The 17,879-nt window shown below is 35.0% G+C and overlaps 1 protein-coding gene across 3 annotated transcripts in view; it reads left to right on the top strand.

Moving 5' to 3' along the window:
- LOC145675538 (uncharacterized) overlaps positions 1-17,194 on the top strand; it is a 36,490-nt gene extending 19,296 nt beyond the window's left edge. For all 3 annotated transcript variants that reach the window (XM_081746025.1, XM_081746027.1, XM_081746026.1), the window contains exons 2-3: positions 8,487-8,963; positions 12,113-17,194. In XM_081746025.1, the coding sequence (XP_081602151.1) occupies positions 8,590-8,963; positions 12,113-13,268 (1,530 nt within the window). In that variant the 5' untranslated portion in view covers positions 8,487-8,589 and the 3' untranslated portion in view covers positions 13,269-17,194. The remainder of the gene's footprint in view (positions 1-8,486; positions 8,964-12,112) is intronic.
- Positions 17,195-17,879: the final 685 nt, after the last annotated feature.

Below are 17,879 nucleotides of genomic sequence, written 5' to 3' on the forward strand. Positions count from 1 at the left end.
TATCCATTTATACGTACTTTCTAAATATATAAAATAACAAAACATCGTTCAGAATATATATTTTAAAGACTCATCTGGGTAAAAAAATAATTATATACTGTGATATAAAAATGAATTTAATTTTGAAATTATAATATAGTAATAGAATGTAATTTTCATTGTGATTGTAAATTAATTCCCGGAAAATTCCCATTTTTGGGAATATTTGCGAAAAATATCTTACCGGAAACTTACCCATCACTAGTGTGGGCTTTGTGGTGCATAACACCGTGCTCGAGGGTTTTCTCGGGGTTCTGCCGTTTGTTTACACTTCATTGCACCATTTCATTCATTTCTCATAATCACCGTATGCTTTAGCGTACCATTAATGATAATTCATAATGACCTGTTCTTTAACATAATGGGCACTACGTGGAATTTAGAATTTAACGTTAGTGATGTAAAAACCAAAAATTGGGCACTTTTTTTTTTTTTTTTTACCTTCGTGCATTGTTCTTTTGCAAAGGTAATACAAGTGTCTACCTCTTCTGATATCAGTTTCACAAGTTACCATTTCTAGAGGTGGCCAGACTTTTCAGTGAAAGATTTCTTAGCATCTTGATCGCTATTTTGTACAAGTTTAGCATGGGGATTCGAGAATCTTACCATCATTTTTCTTTTAGCAATACTTTTAAATGATATAATTCTTGATTGCCCTTGCTATAGGCAAATTTTGTGTGGAACTAACGGAGGACCGTGGGACAAATGCTTTTACCTCGGTAAGTTGTACCTTTGAAATAAGGAAATACGTGTTTTCGGTTTAGACATCTGATTTACTGTTTCCGACTTTAGGGGTGCCAAGGGACTTCATGGATAAAATGCTTCTTTATTCTGTTATTTTTCAAACATAATTCCCCATGACGTAAGCGTCGGCGGATCACCGATAGGTAACTTTGGACATATCGCCAAAAATTGGCATCGCCCCTGCGACGAATGACTGTGGCCCCATTCCTGTTACCAAAATTATACCACCAGTGGTAGTGAGGCGACGAAGCAACAACGAACAACAAAATTACTAAGAAAAATATCTTAAATCGAATATATGCGGTACGTTCCATTTCAACTCAGGCAGAAAATATAAAATTCTACAATCACCATTTCAGTTATGGTTGAAACTTTTTTATAGCAACAAGACATGTTTCTGAGAGACCCATTTTTTGTTTTGTCGAAAAAATATTCCCGTCAAGGAATGGGCTATCAAAGACGAGGAGTACAATTTATGAATTGTAGGAAACTATGAAAATTGTCAACTTCGAAGTCCCACCATTCAGCTACGGACACATGTAGAGGTATAATTCTTGTTGTGGTATGTACATAGGGATATAGTTTGGTTTGCAGACGCATATCTTTTTGTACGTAAATTAACAAACGAACGTCAGTTTATCTGAAATATCGAAGTTTGCAATTTTTTTTTCGAGTACTTGTTGTTCGAATTTTAAAATTCTGTTTTCACGGTTGGTAAGACCTAATTACCAGCTTTCCGAAAAAAATGTATAACTTCTGTGTGCAATCGTTTCGTAGAAAAATCGTGATACTGTCAAACTTTCCAAAATCGCCATTTTTGAGAGCCATTTTCTCGAAAACGCCATTCTTAAAAATTCTGAAATTTTGCCATCTGGTCAACTTTACATGAGTAATAAACACCGAATGCCATTCTCGGCCAGTATTTCATGAATTAACTACAACCTTTTCAAGTTAGCAAAGTTCCGTTAAATTTGGTGTCACAGTTGGCAACGCTGGAAACAATAAAAGTGCAACACTTTGATATTGTTTGTGCTTCACATTCATTAAATAACGAACAAAAGTTTTCTCCTGACTGCTTTTTATTATTTTCATCAAAAATGCTCTCTCAAATAATATAATGAGCCACTCCTACTCCTCCGTTTTCTTAAACCGAAGTAATCTCAGGTGGAAGTTACTATTACGAAACAAGTTTTAAGTTCACTAATTTCAAATGGTCTTCGAAAACAAAATTTTATTTTTTTTCATTTGAACCAATCATTTGCTTGCTTTGTGTCTTCTTCGGTAACAGCATGTAATCTTGCAGATGTTTCAATAGGTTTTGGTGCATTCACAACTCGTAGCACATTTTAGATAGTCACAAAGCACTTATTTTCACTTCTGTTATTGTCTTCTGGAAACCTGTATCCTGTTGAAGGTCCATGTGGAACCATGGACAGCATTTCTAGTAATTCGTGATTTATGCATAGTATTTCTGCTACCCAGCACTGGTTATCATATATCCATGTAAAAAAATAGTTTCTTTTTGCAGACATCTTAAATCTTCACTTTGAGTTGCAGAAGCTCGATTTTTGTGGCAGCATGAAGTTAGTTTATTGTGACCCGATACTGCCGTAAAAACTTCGCCATTTTTCGAAAACTAAAGGTATCTTTGTTGAATACTAGTTACCAGTCGCACACGTTCCTATTCTTGCTGGCAACAACACAAGAGTAATACCCAGAGTTTGTACTTGCACTATACTCACGAATTCTTCTGCAGTTTTAATACGATATGTATATATATGTTTTTGCCTAAGGTTATGTGGATTACCACATTCTTTACAACCCACCCCCAATACTGTCGCAGAAACCCTTGCATGGACGGTTTCACTGAAAAACCAAAGCCATGTCTGACTTTTTTGCATCTCGAACACCTGAAAGCGATTTCTAGAAGGATGCAGCACAATCAGGAATCGCTGATATGCTTTGGGATATTGTAGACACTTATTTTCACGTATTCGAACCTTTTTCTATAACCTATATTTTCGCTTTTCTTCGAGTATTTTTAGAATCTTGTCCATGATTCTGAGTATATGAGCTTAATCTTGTTTTGTCATCGCTTATTACAACAAAACTGTCAGTTGTTCTGTAAAGATGGAAATTTGCTCGCTTTACAGTGATAACTCTGAATTTCACTTTACAGAATAACAGTCCAGTTTTCAGATAAGTCTACACGAAATAGAATTTGTATCTTTTAGCAATTAATTCTCTTTGGATTTTCTTGATGTAGTTATGAATAACAATTGTTACAATTAAACCAGCAACGTACGATTCAAAAACAAAAAGTAGCACAGATTTTAACGAGATCATTGTTTTCCCATGTGGCATCCGTAGCACTTTCGTTTTCATCAGGATCAATAATTAAAAACTCCACCCTTATTCCTTCCACTCCAAGACATTCACCACATACTTGGAAAAGACCATGCTCGTGGGTTTTCTCGTGGTTCTCCCGTTTCCTCCTACTTTCTTCATTCCACCATTTCACTCATCTCTCATTGTCGCCGTCTCCTTTAGCCTAACCGGTATAAAGGTGGGACGTTAAACTTAAAAAATTTCATTTCATTCATTTTTATAATTTACATAATACACAAACACACTTCCCTCGCAGGTTGCGAACTTACCTGCTTTAGTGGAATAAAATTTCAAATGACCCATTCTTATGTTGGGATTGTTCTGTTTAAAAAGTCCGGAAATTTTTTTAATGGAACGCGTAAGAAAATGTTCCGATTTAACTTTTTGTCCATTTTCGATCACAGTAATGGGAACACACATAATAGGACTTTATCTGGAGCATTCCAAATCATCACTGAGGTAATAGTTCAGACTTCTTATAGATCATCAGAATTTATTGGATGGCTGTTTCAAGTAAACTTAAAATTTGTGAGTTTCGTAATCGTATTTCCACCTCAGATTACTTCGGTTAAAGAAAACAGAGAAGTAGGGGGAGGCTCATTTTATTATTTCAGAGAGCCTTTTTGATTAAATTAGTAAAAAATGTCAATAAACACTTCTGTTCTTCATTTAATGAATGTGAACCACAAACATCATCAAATCGTTAAAATTTTATTGTTTTCAGTATTGCCAACTGTGACATCAAAGTTAATGGAACTTCCCTAACTTGAAAAGGCTGAAGTTTATTCATGAAGCATTGGTCGAGAATGGTATTTCGTGTGTTTATTATTCATATAAAGTTGAACCATCTGGCAAAATTTTGGAATTTTAAAGTATGGTGGTTTCGAGAAAATATCGCCCAAAAATGGCAATTTGAAAAATTTAACATTTTCTGGAATTTATTGCGACGAAACCGTTGCACACTGAAGCGATACAATTGTTTTTCTCAGAAAGCGGGTAACTATGTGTTCAGCCGTGAAAATGGAATTTTAAAATTCGAACCGGAAGTGCTCGAAAAAATTCGCAAACTTCGACTTTTCAGATAAACTGACCTTTATTTGTTAAGTTATGTACAAAAAGATACGCATGCGCAAACCAAACTATTATAAAATATAGTTTGTTTATATCCCTATGTACATATAACATCAAGAATTATACATCTCCCTGTCTCCATAGCTGAATTGTGGATTTCCAAATTGACCATTATCCACATCTTCTACAATTCATAAATTGTACTCCTCATCTTTGGTGGCCCATTACTTGGCAGGAATTTTTTTGACAAAAAAATATGTGCCCGTTAAAAACATGTTTAGGTGCTATAAAAATGTTCCAACGAGATCTGAGATGGTGATGCTACATGCTTTGCCTGAATTGAAATGGAAGGTACCATGCGTGATTTGTTTATATTCAGGAGATTCTTAAACACACTAAAGAAGTACCTAGGGTTAGGCGCGAACCATCGATCTAATGAGTACTAGGCGCTTGTTCTTCTGACATCGCCATGGATACGATGAAGAAAACCTCGCTTGCAGAGCAATAAGTCATTGAGGTCTTAATTCAGGCAATCAGATAACTCTCTATATCTCGAATTCTATTAGGTGTTAGCGTGAACCGTTTCAGATTAAATGCTTTCTTGTGATTTATTATCCATGTGCAAAATTTCAGCAAATTCGCCGACGTGCACTTTCGAAGCCTCTCCTCTTTGCTACTGCACTTGCTTGTCTTTTGTTCTTAATAACTCGTCGTTTATTTCTCCGTAATTTACAAAGTGTTTAAAACTAATGTTAGTTTATGGAGTGTGTAACTTGTGTATGGAAACATTCTTTTTCTTGTATATGTGAAGCTGTGAGTGTTATTAACCCTTTAGGGATCATGGCTTTTTGGGCTATATTTTAGACTTTCAGTCAAGCAGCTACTGCATCGCCACTATTTATCCTAGGATCATGGTTCATACCTCATTCTCTTCAGAATAGAGCTGGGTTTCAAATCGTACCACTTGCATGCTCATACCATATACCAGAAGCGGTAAAAAAGTCAAAGTGAAAATTTTGGAGGGAAAAATTTTTTCCTCTAACTTTGCCCCCCTGGACCCCCACTGTGTGAACGTAGCCATCTCAAAAAGATCTGATAGATAGTACTTGGTATACTGAATGTGTGTGTCAAATTTCAAGTTTCTATCTTGAATAGTAAGGGCGGGAGAAATTTTATCAAAAATTCCCACGTCCCAATTACCACAAAACACTATGATCTCAGGGAAAAAATTTCCTGAGACATCCCTAATTACCCTAGGGACATGTGTCGCCCATATTCTCTTCTGAATAGAACTGCCTTTCAGGCGGTACCATTCACATGTCTCCATCATGTATCTAAGGCGGGAAGTTCCAGAAAAAAGGGATTTTTTTGTCTAAATTTCCCTTTTTTTAACTTTTAGCCGCTCTGAACTCCCCCTGTTTTAACGCAGAAATCTAAAACTAAATCTGTTAAATGCTACTCGGTAAACTGAATGTTTGTGCACAATTTCAATCTTCTAGGTGCAAAAATAAGCCCGCCAAAAAAAAATTCAGGAAATTCCCCATGTTACCCTATACAGAAGTATATTTTGAAAAAAATATCACTGAGACGTTCCTAATTATCCTAGATTAATAATCCGACCGTCCTTCTCTTCAGAATGGAACTGCCTTTCAGACGGTATGACTCGCGTGTTCTCATCATGTATGTGAGGCGGGAAAATGACGAAAAACTGGATTTTGGAGGTAAAAATATCATTTTTTTTACCCCTTTGCTCCTCTGGTTCCCCCCCCCCCCATTTTTACCACTGACATCGGAACAAAAAATCTGGTAAATACTACTCGGTGTACTGAATGTTTGTGCAAAATTTCAATCTTCTACGTAAAAAAGTAAGCCCGCCAAAAAATAATGAACATAGGCTTAATAAGGGAAAATATCTATTTCAAAATTATGACGTCATCACATCCTATGTCTGGACGCAGGACGGTCTGAAAGCATACCTAATGTCTTCTACAATGTCTGTGGACTTGAAAAAAAACCGGACGAAAAAGCTCAAATAGAAGAGAAATAACGCAATGTGCCATGAAAAATGCGTATGGACCAAAATGTACCATAAGTTCCCCAAGGGGTTAATCGTTATTTGAACAACGAATGTGAAGCAATTGCTTTCTTCGCCCTCTCTATGTGTTCTCTTATATAGTTCTCCAAAGTATAATTGCGTACGTGATCTTTTTCCAAGTCCCTTAAACTTGTCAGTTGGCAAAAACAGACTCAGAGAGTACCTCGTAGTATCGAGGCACTTCCTTCACTCCTTGATGTTTGGTGTTTAAAATATTCAGCTCCTTTTTTTATTGCTTAATGACATGTTAGTTTTAAAACAAGATAGTACCTTAGCAAATGCAGAGATCATTCTTGTAGTTAAATGAAATTAAATCTTGATGTTTTACGTTCCATGATTATGCCGGTTAGGCTAAAGGAAACGGTGATGATGTGGAATAAATGAAATAGTGGAGTGAAGAATGTGAAAGGAAACGGAAATACCCCGAGAAACCCAAACACACACCATATTTCTTCACCACAAAGTTAACTTCGCACGATGGAACCAAAGACTCCAGGCACTAGAAGTGAACTGTACCACTGAGCTGCCGCGGGTACCGCTTGAAACCAGAAACGTACACCCTTTTTGAACAAACTCAAACCAAATTTGTTTAAGGTTGTAATGTTTAGTATCTTAAGATGTTCCTTAGCTATCAGTATAACTGGAATATAGATGTGCAGTTGTTTTGGAAACTGTATATGTTAAGCTCCTTTCTCCACTTGGTATTCAAAACTTTTGAACCGTATTCGAATCCCACTTGATGCTTGTATTTATTTACTTTTGTACTTTTCCGCTGATCTCAGTTTACAATTTCTGATATTATGATTCATTTCTTTTCTTCAGAACAAGTCACAGTTAAGAATGTAGATAACTGATCACCGTTTCTATCCGAGGATTTCCCAAGCACTAAGGAAACCAATAATCTTAGCATTTTTTTTCTGTTTTATAGGTTTGAGAAAATTGTTATTTAAAATTTGTTAAAGCATTTACTTTTCCTGCTATGTACATTAACGGGGGATGCCAGTGTTTACCCTCTCCAAAGGCGTATCGCCTATAACTTTTCCCATATAGATTTTATTTTGAGTGTTCATTACAGATACTGGGCCTAACGTTTATTCTGTTCACAGAAGTACTATAATTATGAACAAATGTTGTTAAGTAGATTTGTTTAGGGAAACTCCCTTACTCATTTACCTTATCTGTATGTCCATCCGTCCAAGAGACGAAATAAATCTCAAGGAGTACTTGTATCATCACATTTACGAACGACGCAAAGGGTTAAAAGATGGAACATAGCAGTTTGGATACGGAGGCAGTATTCAAAATATAAGTAATAGAAACTAACCATTACTAACTGTTGTTCATCACTATAGAAGAAAAAAATTCAACAGATATCGTAAAGTAATTTTTTTAATGAAATAAACGTTCCAGGAATACATTTTCTGTGCCCTTTATTATCTACTAAAGCCAGAAATGATAGAAATCCACTGCAGCTTTTGATTTCAGTATTGGTTTAGCGACCTATTAATGTCCTTCTATCTATCTATTAACACTTTCGTTTCAGGAAGAAGTGTAACATTTTTATAACTTCCATATTACAGATATGTTCTTAAGACACTATCAGAGGAACAAATCCGTGTGTTATTTTTCTAATAACAAAACGTATTCTGCACTAAAACTAATACAGTCTTTCAGTATCTACACATTATTCGTTTCAGGCGTCATTGTACCAGAACTTGTACATTGACCATGCAAAATCAGTATTGTTTCTGTTAACATGAATTACCACGAAAAATCGTAGAATAGCCGTGCGTAAAGACAGTTAGATTTAAAGGAGAATATAATACGCGAAGGGAGTACAAACCTGCAGAAAGTAAAGGAGAGTATGGGCATTTTCTATATGTATTACAAGTCTTCTGAGATGTACATAGATTTGTTGTCCGGGCCATTCGTACTCAAACTGCTACGCACTTAGATGCACTGCGCGTGAATATACCTCTAATACTACTACACATTCATTCTTAAGTACTAATGCCAGTATGATGTAGTTTGGCAGATATGAGATAAAAATTTTCTTTTCTTGTTGATTGTATATACAACTCTCGATTCCATATTCCTTCTTTTATCTTTCCAGTCTCTTTCATAAATATTTTCTGTATTATTTTTGTAGGAAACGAGCAACTTTTACCTGGAAACACTTTTTAATTCACAATCACCTAATTAGTTCATGTCCTTTAGGTGATTGTTAGCAAGTACATGTTGGAATTGTAACGATGGAAGATGAACATAAACTTACATGTGAATTAATTTCTATGCTATCGGAAATTGTGCACGTGGCTGAAAAAAGCAAACGTTTTAATGGAAATCCAGTTGATGAAGATTGTGTGCAATTCACGGTTAACAAAGAAGCCAAGCTAACAGTAGTCCAAAATGAGATTCCGATAACACATCAGAACGTTACATCTCCTACTTCCGGATTAATACCAGTAGTGAAGCCTGAGCCAGAAACCAATGAAGATAATACATATTTAAGCGATTTCGTTGACGAATTAAAGATTGATAGGTTTGCCTCATCTGTAAAATCAGCTGATTCGTCGCCACTTGAGGATGGAATTGAAGATGGAAAAGGGGAACCTTATAGTCAAAGGTAATTTCGTAATATATTAAATTTGAAAATCCTGAAAATATTATATATATATATATATATATATATATATATATATATATATATATAGTATTTCTTTGTAAAGTATTAACATTTATTTATTGAATATAAAATTTAATAAATTTTTATTTTTTCAGACACTGATCTATATATCAGAATTATCAAAGAAAAGTCTAATATGCATGTTTTTCACATTGAAGTTCCACTGGCACTGCACAGTAGGCCAGGAACACCGAAAACATGATGAAAACCTCAAAAATTAAAATTCGTGAAAGGGTCTATCACATAACGCATATCATCCAGGAAGTTCCCAATCGTATACAGGTGTCAGTGTTACTGACATGTGTTCACTCTTTTGATCAGCAGTGAAAGCCAAAACAAAACTTCGTAAACTTTCGATGTGTTCTTTATGTTAGAAAAGGTTAATTTCGCGATATTTTTTTGGACATTAGCTTCATATCCACTGATAAGTAACTATTGTTTGTCTATATGTGTATATTTTTATTCAGTGATACATATCTAGTTTTGACATTATATGTAATTTGTCGATTATATGGATGTTTATGGAGAAGTAGGTTGTTAGTCACGGAGAAAAATACATTTTTTATGGTTTCGTAGGTTTTTAATCCGAGAAAAGCGGATAGAAGATGGGGATTTTCGCAGTGTGATTCTTGAATTATTTGTTTCAGAGCAATGAACCATTTTTCCCCTTTTTTGCCTGTTTACATTGTAAGCGCGTATTTACTGTGGATGGTGTGTAAATTTTGTAACCAAAATACACCATGTTAATACCTAGTTTGATCTCTTTTCAAAGCAACACCACATAAAATAACTAATCGAAAGCTATTTGACTTTCTAAGAAATGCAGAGGAGAACAGGGAAGCGAAGAAGCAGCTGCTTCTGAGCTTCGTGGAAGATGAAATATTACATGGAGGGATGTTATGTAGTGATTACCAAAAAGCAGTAGCTACCTTTTCCTATCCTATGTTGCACAGCCTCGACAAGTGCAGTCTCGTGTACGATAAGGTAGAGAGAAATTATGGGAACTGGCTGAATACTGATATTAATCTGGGTGACAGTGAACCATTGCCATCCACCTCGGCAAATGTCAAACTCCCAAAGCAGACAGTAGAAAGCAGTGAAAGACTAAAAAAAGAAAGACAGGCAATTCAGTCAGCAAAGAGTGAAAACACACTTGTTTACGCAGCCGCGATTAAGTCCAGAGAACAAAGAGAACTTGACATGTCAAAAGTACTACAAGAAATCTAGCAAGTTCATTGCAGCGAACAAGATTAGCAAGTTCTGGACAAAATCTGAAAGATACACTGCAATATCGTACGATTCAGGTAAGAGTCTGACGTTGAATAAATGGCGTTTCAAGTCAAACACAGGATTAATTTAACAGTGCTAGGCGGCAAATCAGCAACGGTATGACCACGCAAAGTCTACACAAACTTGTTATTTTTGCGTCACAAAACCTAAAGATATAGACAGTTAAAAGACCTCTATCAGCTATCCTAAAAATCCCGACTCCTTCAAATTTAGACTTTTTACATTATATGTATTTATTACGTTCGTGGGGTGGCTTCTTTATGTGGCCTGAAGACTAGATATAAAGAAATGGCAAGTTGGGAAAGAAAATCAGAAAAGCGCAAAGGAAAGGAAGTCAGAGATATAAAAGAAATTAAAAGCTTAAGTTAGGTCTCATACTTGATTAGCCAAAGCCGGGCGGCAGTGGCACATGAAAAGAACGTAACATGGCTGGAAGGTTTTTTCACAATGCGGAAACTGTAGCTACGATAATAGGACTCAACACGAAATTAATCGAAAAGTTCTCTCTGTTACTGCAACCGTTATATTCAGGAGTGGATATCGAGGGAGACAGATTTAAAATCTGTGCAAATGATATCCCGGAATTGTATATTGCAAATTACCCGTTATTCTACATGCCAAATCAGTTCAGAAGATTCTCCCTAATGGCCAGTATATCACCGTTCGTGCTTTGCTTCCAATAGGACAAATGTTCGAAGAGGCCCAGTTGTACATCAGCAGTACTGAGAGCACATTAAACACTACCAAGAGCATTACTCGCGTAAGTGCTCCAAAGAAAGACAGTTTAAAATGTTACGTTCCTACAATTTGTGATACCTGATCCCCTAACTTCCACCTTCCGACAGGCCATGTGTCAACGAAACAGAACAAAGCACCATCGGGAAGTCCTTTCTCTCGTGAAGCCACATGTGCGAGCAACAACGATTAAGTTTGATTCTGAATAAATAGCCATATAAGTACCTATCAGTTTTGGGCAATTTTCAATTGAATTAACAATTAACAATTAATCTGTAAATTTAATTCTTAATTGCAATTAACAATTAAAGTAAGTAACGGTTAATTGCATTTGGCCATTAATAATGGAGAATCAATTGCAATTAATCAATTGATTGAAAGTAATTGCAGTGGAAAGTAATTGCAATTGAATTCAGTTATTCGATTGCAATTGAAATTAATTGGCAATTAATTCAATTGCAGTTGATTTCCACAGCAATTACTTTTAATTGATTGATCAATTGCAATATATTTTCAATGATTAATTTTTACCACTGTAATTCAGAGAGGGCATGGGACAATGAAAACTTTAGCTGCGACCAATTGACTCACCACCCATCGTGACCCACGACCCGCCGAGACCCACTCTGACCCACCACCCACCATGAAGCACTCTCACCCACTGTAATATCACACATTGATTACATCAGAAATCAGGGTAATATTGATAGAATGAAAATCGTCATATACATTTATTCTGTCATTACTGGAATTGAGATACTGTTACGTAAGAATGACGTGTTGATGAAGCGAGAAGGTACTTTTACCGCACGTTTCCAACTAAATTTCACAGTGATAGCTTTGTTTCCTTTCATAGGTAATTTCCCCTTATCACCTTAGTAATTAAGGCACAGTATATTATTTGGTTATCAGCATGTAATTGTTATTTTACTCAAATAATTTATTAAGCAGCAATGAGTCTAATTTTTTTTTACCATCGTTGTAACACCATTTTTTTCGTTTTTTGTTATCCAGTCGGTGTCTCCTATTCTGTCACACGTAAAAGTATATTTTACATTTTTCAGATCGCATAGCGCTGCTTGGAGTGGGTACAAAAATACACAAACACTTGACCAAAATTTCGAATTACATACTTCTGTAAACCATACGAGTGTGGAAATCGAGAGCCCAAGTTCCGCTTCATTAATTCAGGTGCCAAATGATACCAGATGTTCCTTACGCGGATTTCCTATTGATGGAACAGAGCACATGGTAGGATCTATATCTGTAAATGAAACTGTAACACCTACAGCCGAAGCAACAGAAACTCCTATTATATGTGGAGAGACGTGTACTACAAAACGTGTGTTAAAGACTCATAGTGTTACACATAAAAGTACATGTCCAACTACTTGCCCACAGTGTTCCAAAACTTTTACCTGTAAAGCTAATTTAAAGACCCACATGTTTATTCATACAGGGGAAAGACCGTATACCTGCACCTATTGTGGTAAGGCTTTTAGTCAGAAAGGTACTTTGAAATATCACTTGCTTACTCATACAGGGGAAAGACCGCATACCTGCACCTTTTGTGGAAAGGGTTTTAGTCGGAAAGGCGATTTGAAATGTCACTTGCTTAATCATACAGGGGAAAGACCGCATACCTGCACCTTTTGTGGAAAGGGTTTTAGTCGGAAAGGTAATTTGAAATGTCACTTGCTTAATCATACAGGGGAAAGATCGCATACCTGCATCTATTGTGGAAAGTCTTTTAGTCACAAAAATAATTTGAAACGCCACTTGCATACTCATACAGGGGAAAGACCACATACTTGCACCTATTGTGGAAAGGCTTTTAGGCAGAAAGAAAAATTGAAATGTCACTTTCTTATTCATACTGGTGAGAAACCGTATGCTTGCAGTGTGTGTAGCAAAACATTTTCTAGAAAGTTTCATTTAAAGAGACACACTATTACTCATACAGGTGAGAAAACGCATGCTTGCACTGTGTGTGGCAAAACATTTCCTAAAAAGTCTAGATTAAAGAGACACACTATTACTCATACAGGTGAGAAACCGCATGGTTGTACTGTGTGTGGCAAAAGATTTTCCAGCAATTGTCATTTAAAGAAACACACTATTACTCATACACGCGGAAAACCACATGCTTGTCCTTATTGTGGCATTTCATTTCGTACAATATATCATTTAAGGGCTCATATATCTATTCATACAGGGTAAAGATAGCATACGTGCACCTATTGTGCAAAGGCTTTTAGTACGAAAGATATTTTGAAACGTCTCTTGCTTGCTCATACACGGAAATTAAGGCATACGTGCTCCTAGTGTGGATAAGCTTTTAATCAGAAATTTAATTTGAAGTGTCATTTGCTTACTCATACAGGGTTTAGATGGCATACCTGAACCTATTTTGGAAAGGCTTTTTAGTAAGGAAGGTACTTTGAAATTTCACTTGCTTACTGATATAGGTGCAGGACCACATCCTTGCACTCTGTGTTGCAAAAAACTTTCTAGAATGTCTGCCTTAAAGAAAAACACTCTTACTCATACAGGTGCAAAACCACTTGCTTGCCTTCATTGCGAAAAGCGTTTAGTAGAAAATATGATTTGAAGGAACATGCCATTACTCAATCAGGTGTACGTCCATTTACTTGTACGCAATGTGGCAAAGGGATTTCAACGAGAACTCGTTTGAAGACTCACATGCATACTCATACGATTAAGAGCCACATTGCAACACATAATAGGACAAGGCCTTAATTGAAAAAGGTTGTTTAGGTGTCCGAATGGGTATTATTGGATTTGAAACAGCAAACGCTTGCACTTAGTGCAGTATGTTGTTGTTCACTGTACAACGTGTTATAATTACTTATACAATTGAATGTCTATTAATTGGACTGTAAGCAGCAAAAGAATTTCAACCAAAACTTGCTTAAAGATCCATGTGTTAATTGATATAGATGAAATTCATATCTAAGACCTTTTTGTGGCATGCTCTTCATTTACAAAAATAATTTGTTAGTCTCATTCTTACTCATACATTTAAAATTTTACATATTATTTATTGTGGCAAGGCTATTATACGGAAAAGACACGTCGCTGTACTTATTTTTAGAAGGCGATTGCTTAAAAAAGAAACTAAAAGTTTCGCGTGCTTATTCATACTGATGATTGATGACATGCTTAGACTTATTGTGGCAAAATGTTTATTTATTTGAACACCTTGCTCATGCATGTGAAAGTTACCATTCTTTGAAGTTAAAGCAAATGAGTAACAGAGAAGTCACATATACGAACTCAGTCTTTTTCATATAGGAGAAGATGTATCAGTTGCGCACAATATGTCTAAGGTTTTGCTCAAATGTCATGTTGTAATTCTGGTTTGAAATAACGGGCTGTAGCCTTTCAAAACTATCCGCTTTCTTACCCACAATTTTCTCAAAATTTTCAGTTGTGAAAATATATTTTTATTTCAAATTATCGATGAAGAAAGAGAACGTCACAATAATGCAGAGTAATTCAAGAGGACATTTTATCTTACTACACCCGGACTTACTTTATTATGTTACTAATGAAGTAATTTTGATGAACATTAGTTATTCGAAATCTCATGTGTGTTATGTAAATAAAAATTTTGCTCGTTTGGACAGAAGAAACATAAGTTGTAACCCTGGGAGTCCTATTACTAACCCATTGTTAAAATCATTTTCTACATAAGAGAAAACAATATTTTGATTTTAGTACAGTAAGCAAACGCAGGTGAGAATATAAAAAACATTTTTAAATACTTGCTTTGAAAAATTTAGTGTACAAATATCTCCGGTTAAAAATACTGTAGAGTAGTTCAGAAGGATTAAAGTCTTACGTCTATTCGGACAGATCATATTCTGGGTGTCACTGTAGAAAAACATTTATTGCTAAAGGCAATTTGAGGAACGAGACACTTATACATTCTAGTGAAAAACCAAATCGTAGCACTTACTCTGGGAAGACCCTTACTCATTAAGATACTTCGAAGAAACATATTTATGTATACACTGATAGACATGTGTTCTCTTTGGCGAAGCGTTCTGTACGACAGTTCGTTAAAAAGCTCATCCTTATAATGGCTGACGAAAGGACGTTTCATTAATTATAATACAGCGTTTATTACGAAATCTTTTAAATAATCTAGTGTTTTTTCATACTGGCACACGTCGAAATCGCTGCATTTATTGTTGACTTACTTGAGAAACTGGAATGTAGTTCACAAAGTTAATTGTAGAAACAGTTGAAAGCAATCAAATTTGCACTAAGTGTGGCAAAATTGTTGACTGAAGTAGTTTTAAAATATACATAAAGCTTAAAAAAAAAAAAAACAGTTTCAGTCAATGTTCTCTTTGAGGTGCCTACTAATAGAACGTATTCCTCACACGCCTATCCTAGTAATAGGAAAGAACACAATTAGGAATGTATTGGAAAATAAAATCTTATTAAGCAGGTGAAATACCACATACCTGTGCTCAGCGTGTGAAGGGATTCACTAGGGAGCATGCCTTGAAAGTACACATCGTAAGTCATAACATGAAGGGTCAATCATTTGCAGTGACTGTGGCATAGCCTTTTATAGGTGAAGATTTTTTAACGTCCCGTATGCTCATCCAGGAGAAAAAAAAAATTCTTCGCTTAATGCGGCAGTGCTCTTGAGCACAATGGTCATTTCAAGCTCCATGTGCATAAAGATAGACGACAGTAATTACATCCATACACTGACAATGAGAAAGGTTTTAGCAACAAGAATTGTTAAAAGTATCACATGTTTACTCAAAGAGGAGATAGATAACATTGGGCGCTGAGTGATGCAAGGTTTTTGCCAAGAAGAGTGCTTAAGCTTATATATACTTATACAGGAGATGCAACATAAATTCGCTGAATGTGCCAAAGCATTTACGATGAAGCCTTACATCAAATCTGACCTTCTTACTCATACAGGAGTGAAATAACGTATTAGCACAGAACGTGGCAAAGGTTTTAAATACAGGGGTCATTAAGTACCATATGCTAACTTACCGGAAAGAAGTCATTTATTTGTATTGAAGGAGGAAAATGTATAACTGAAAAAGCTGGATTGTAGTACAATACTCTTAGTCATAAAGTGGAATTTTTTGCGAAATTCGGCGGTACACCCGATTAATGCGAATAAAGAGAAAAAGCGGAATTATTATTAATAAAAACTCAAAAGAGGTTTTTCAATATTGTTTATCTTAAAAATCATTGTGTTTACTCGAAAACGTGTACAACACTAAATTAGGTCTATAAAATCCATAAATAAGGATGGCGTGATATCTCTTTCTGGGGTTTAAAGTTTTTTGTTATGCGTCACTAATGATACTTATACTTATCTTGTCAGGAAGATGAAAAACTTCCAAATGAATTAGTCAACACAAACAGGAAAATTTTTGTCTGTTACTACAGAGTAATTTTATTAAGGGTAGTGTTTCTAACGAGGCTAAAGTTAAAGTTGAAAATTTGTGTGTCAAAAAATAAATGAACATGGAAATTCTATGCAGCCACAAGTCCAATTATGAGACAATGCTTTCTCCCATAAATAAAATTAAACTATCAAATCGAATGCAGGAAACCATTTATTTTATAGAGGTCTTGAGAAACCACTTTTAAGTTTTGGTGTGAAACCAGTTTATATTGCACTACTTCAGGCAAGCACCTTTGGGCGAAAAAAAAAAATTCAATTGGAAATGGTTACTTATAAAAATGTTACCCATGTTTGCTCTGCGTATCAAAGTGGTTAGTAACAAAGGTACTTCACATTAGCATATCAACCTGTACTGTTGAAAAATTTATTTTTGCAACAAGTGTAGCTAACTGTTACCAAGGGAAATAGTTTGAAGTCTCAAAAGTGTACTTACGTTGGCCGATACCCACACAGCAATTCTATATTTTAAAACGTTTCTAAAACGTGATATTTTCCTTCAGAAAATGTATCCTACTTCCCTTAAGAACATACATTCCATATGTTTTTGATAACATTTTCCAAGTAATACTAAAAATATGCCTGTAATACACTGAGAAACGTAGAAATATTTTTTACACCGTTAAAAAAGTTTCCAATAAATTTTTTCAGTACGATTTTGAAACGTTTTATACAATGCTAACGGAATGGTTTTTAAAATGTTTCGCATGGGATATTTTAAAATGGCTTGCAAAAAATAGAATATAATTAATCAAGGATGAAGAAAAAGTTTTCTAAATAATTTTACAATGTATTGAGTATGCAAGTCAAAATGTTTTCTGAAGATTTTTAATTGATTTTTAACAAAGATTAATGTTCTGTAAAATATTTGTTAAAATATTTCCGATAAATAATAGAAAATGTTTTCTGTACAAGAAAAAAAATTAGTGAATATTTTCTGTACATGACAAAAAGTGTTTAGACAACATTTTCCTTTTTATGATAAAATATTTCCTGTATATGACAAAAAATATTCAGTGAATATTTTCTGTACACCACAGAAAATATACAGAGAATATTTTCTGTACATAACAAAAGAATATTTTCTGTACATAGAAAATAGTCAGACAATATACATTTCTCCCTAATATAGTTTGAAACTTCTTTCTTTAAAACTGAAGGAAATGCATGCTGAACAGATTTCCAACACTTGTAAGTTAAAAATATTTGGATTCCATTCTTACAAATTGATGGGGTGGAACCGATTTAGAATACACGGAAACTTCTATCATCACAGAAATTTGTGGAAATAAATTCTACTACTTATAAACTGGAAAATATTTTTAGTAATCATCTGCTTCAGTTTTGAGGAAACAAACATA

Source organism: Thermobia domestica, chromosome 18 (assembly GCF_964235325.1).
Source record: "Thermobia domestica chromosome 18, izTheDome1.hap1.1, whole genome shotgun sequence".
Taxonomy (NCBI): Eukaryota; Metazoa; Arthropoda; class Insecta; order Zygentoma; family Lepismatidae; genus Thermobia; species Thermobia domestica.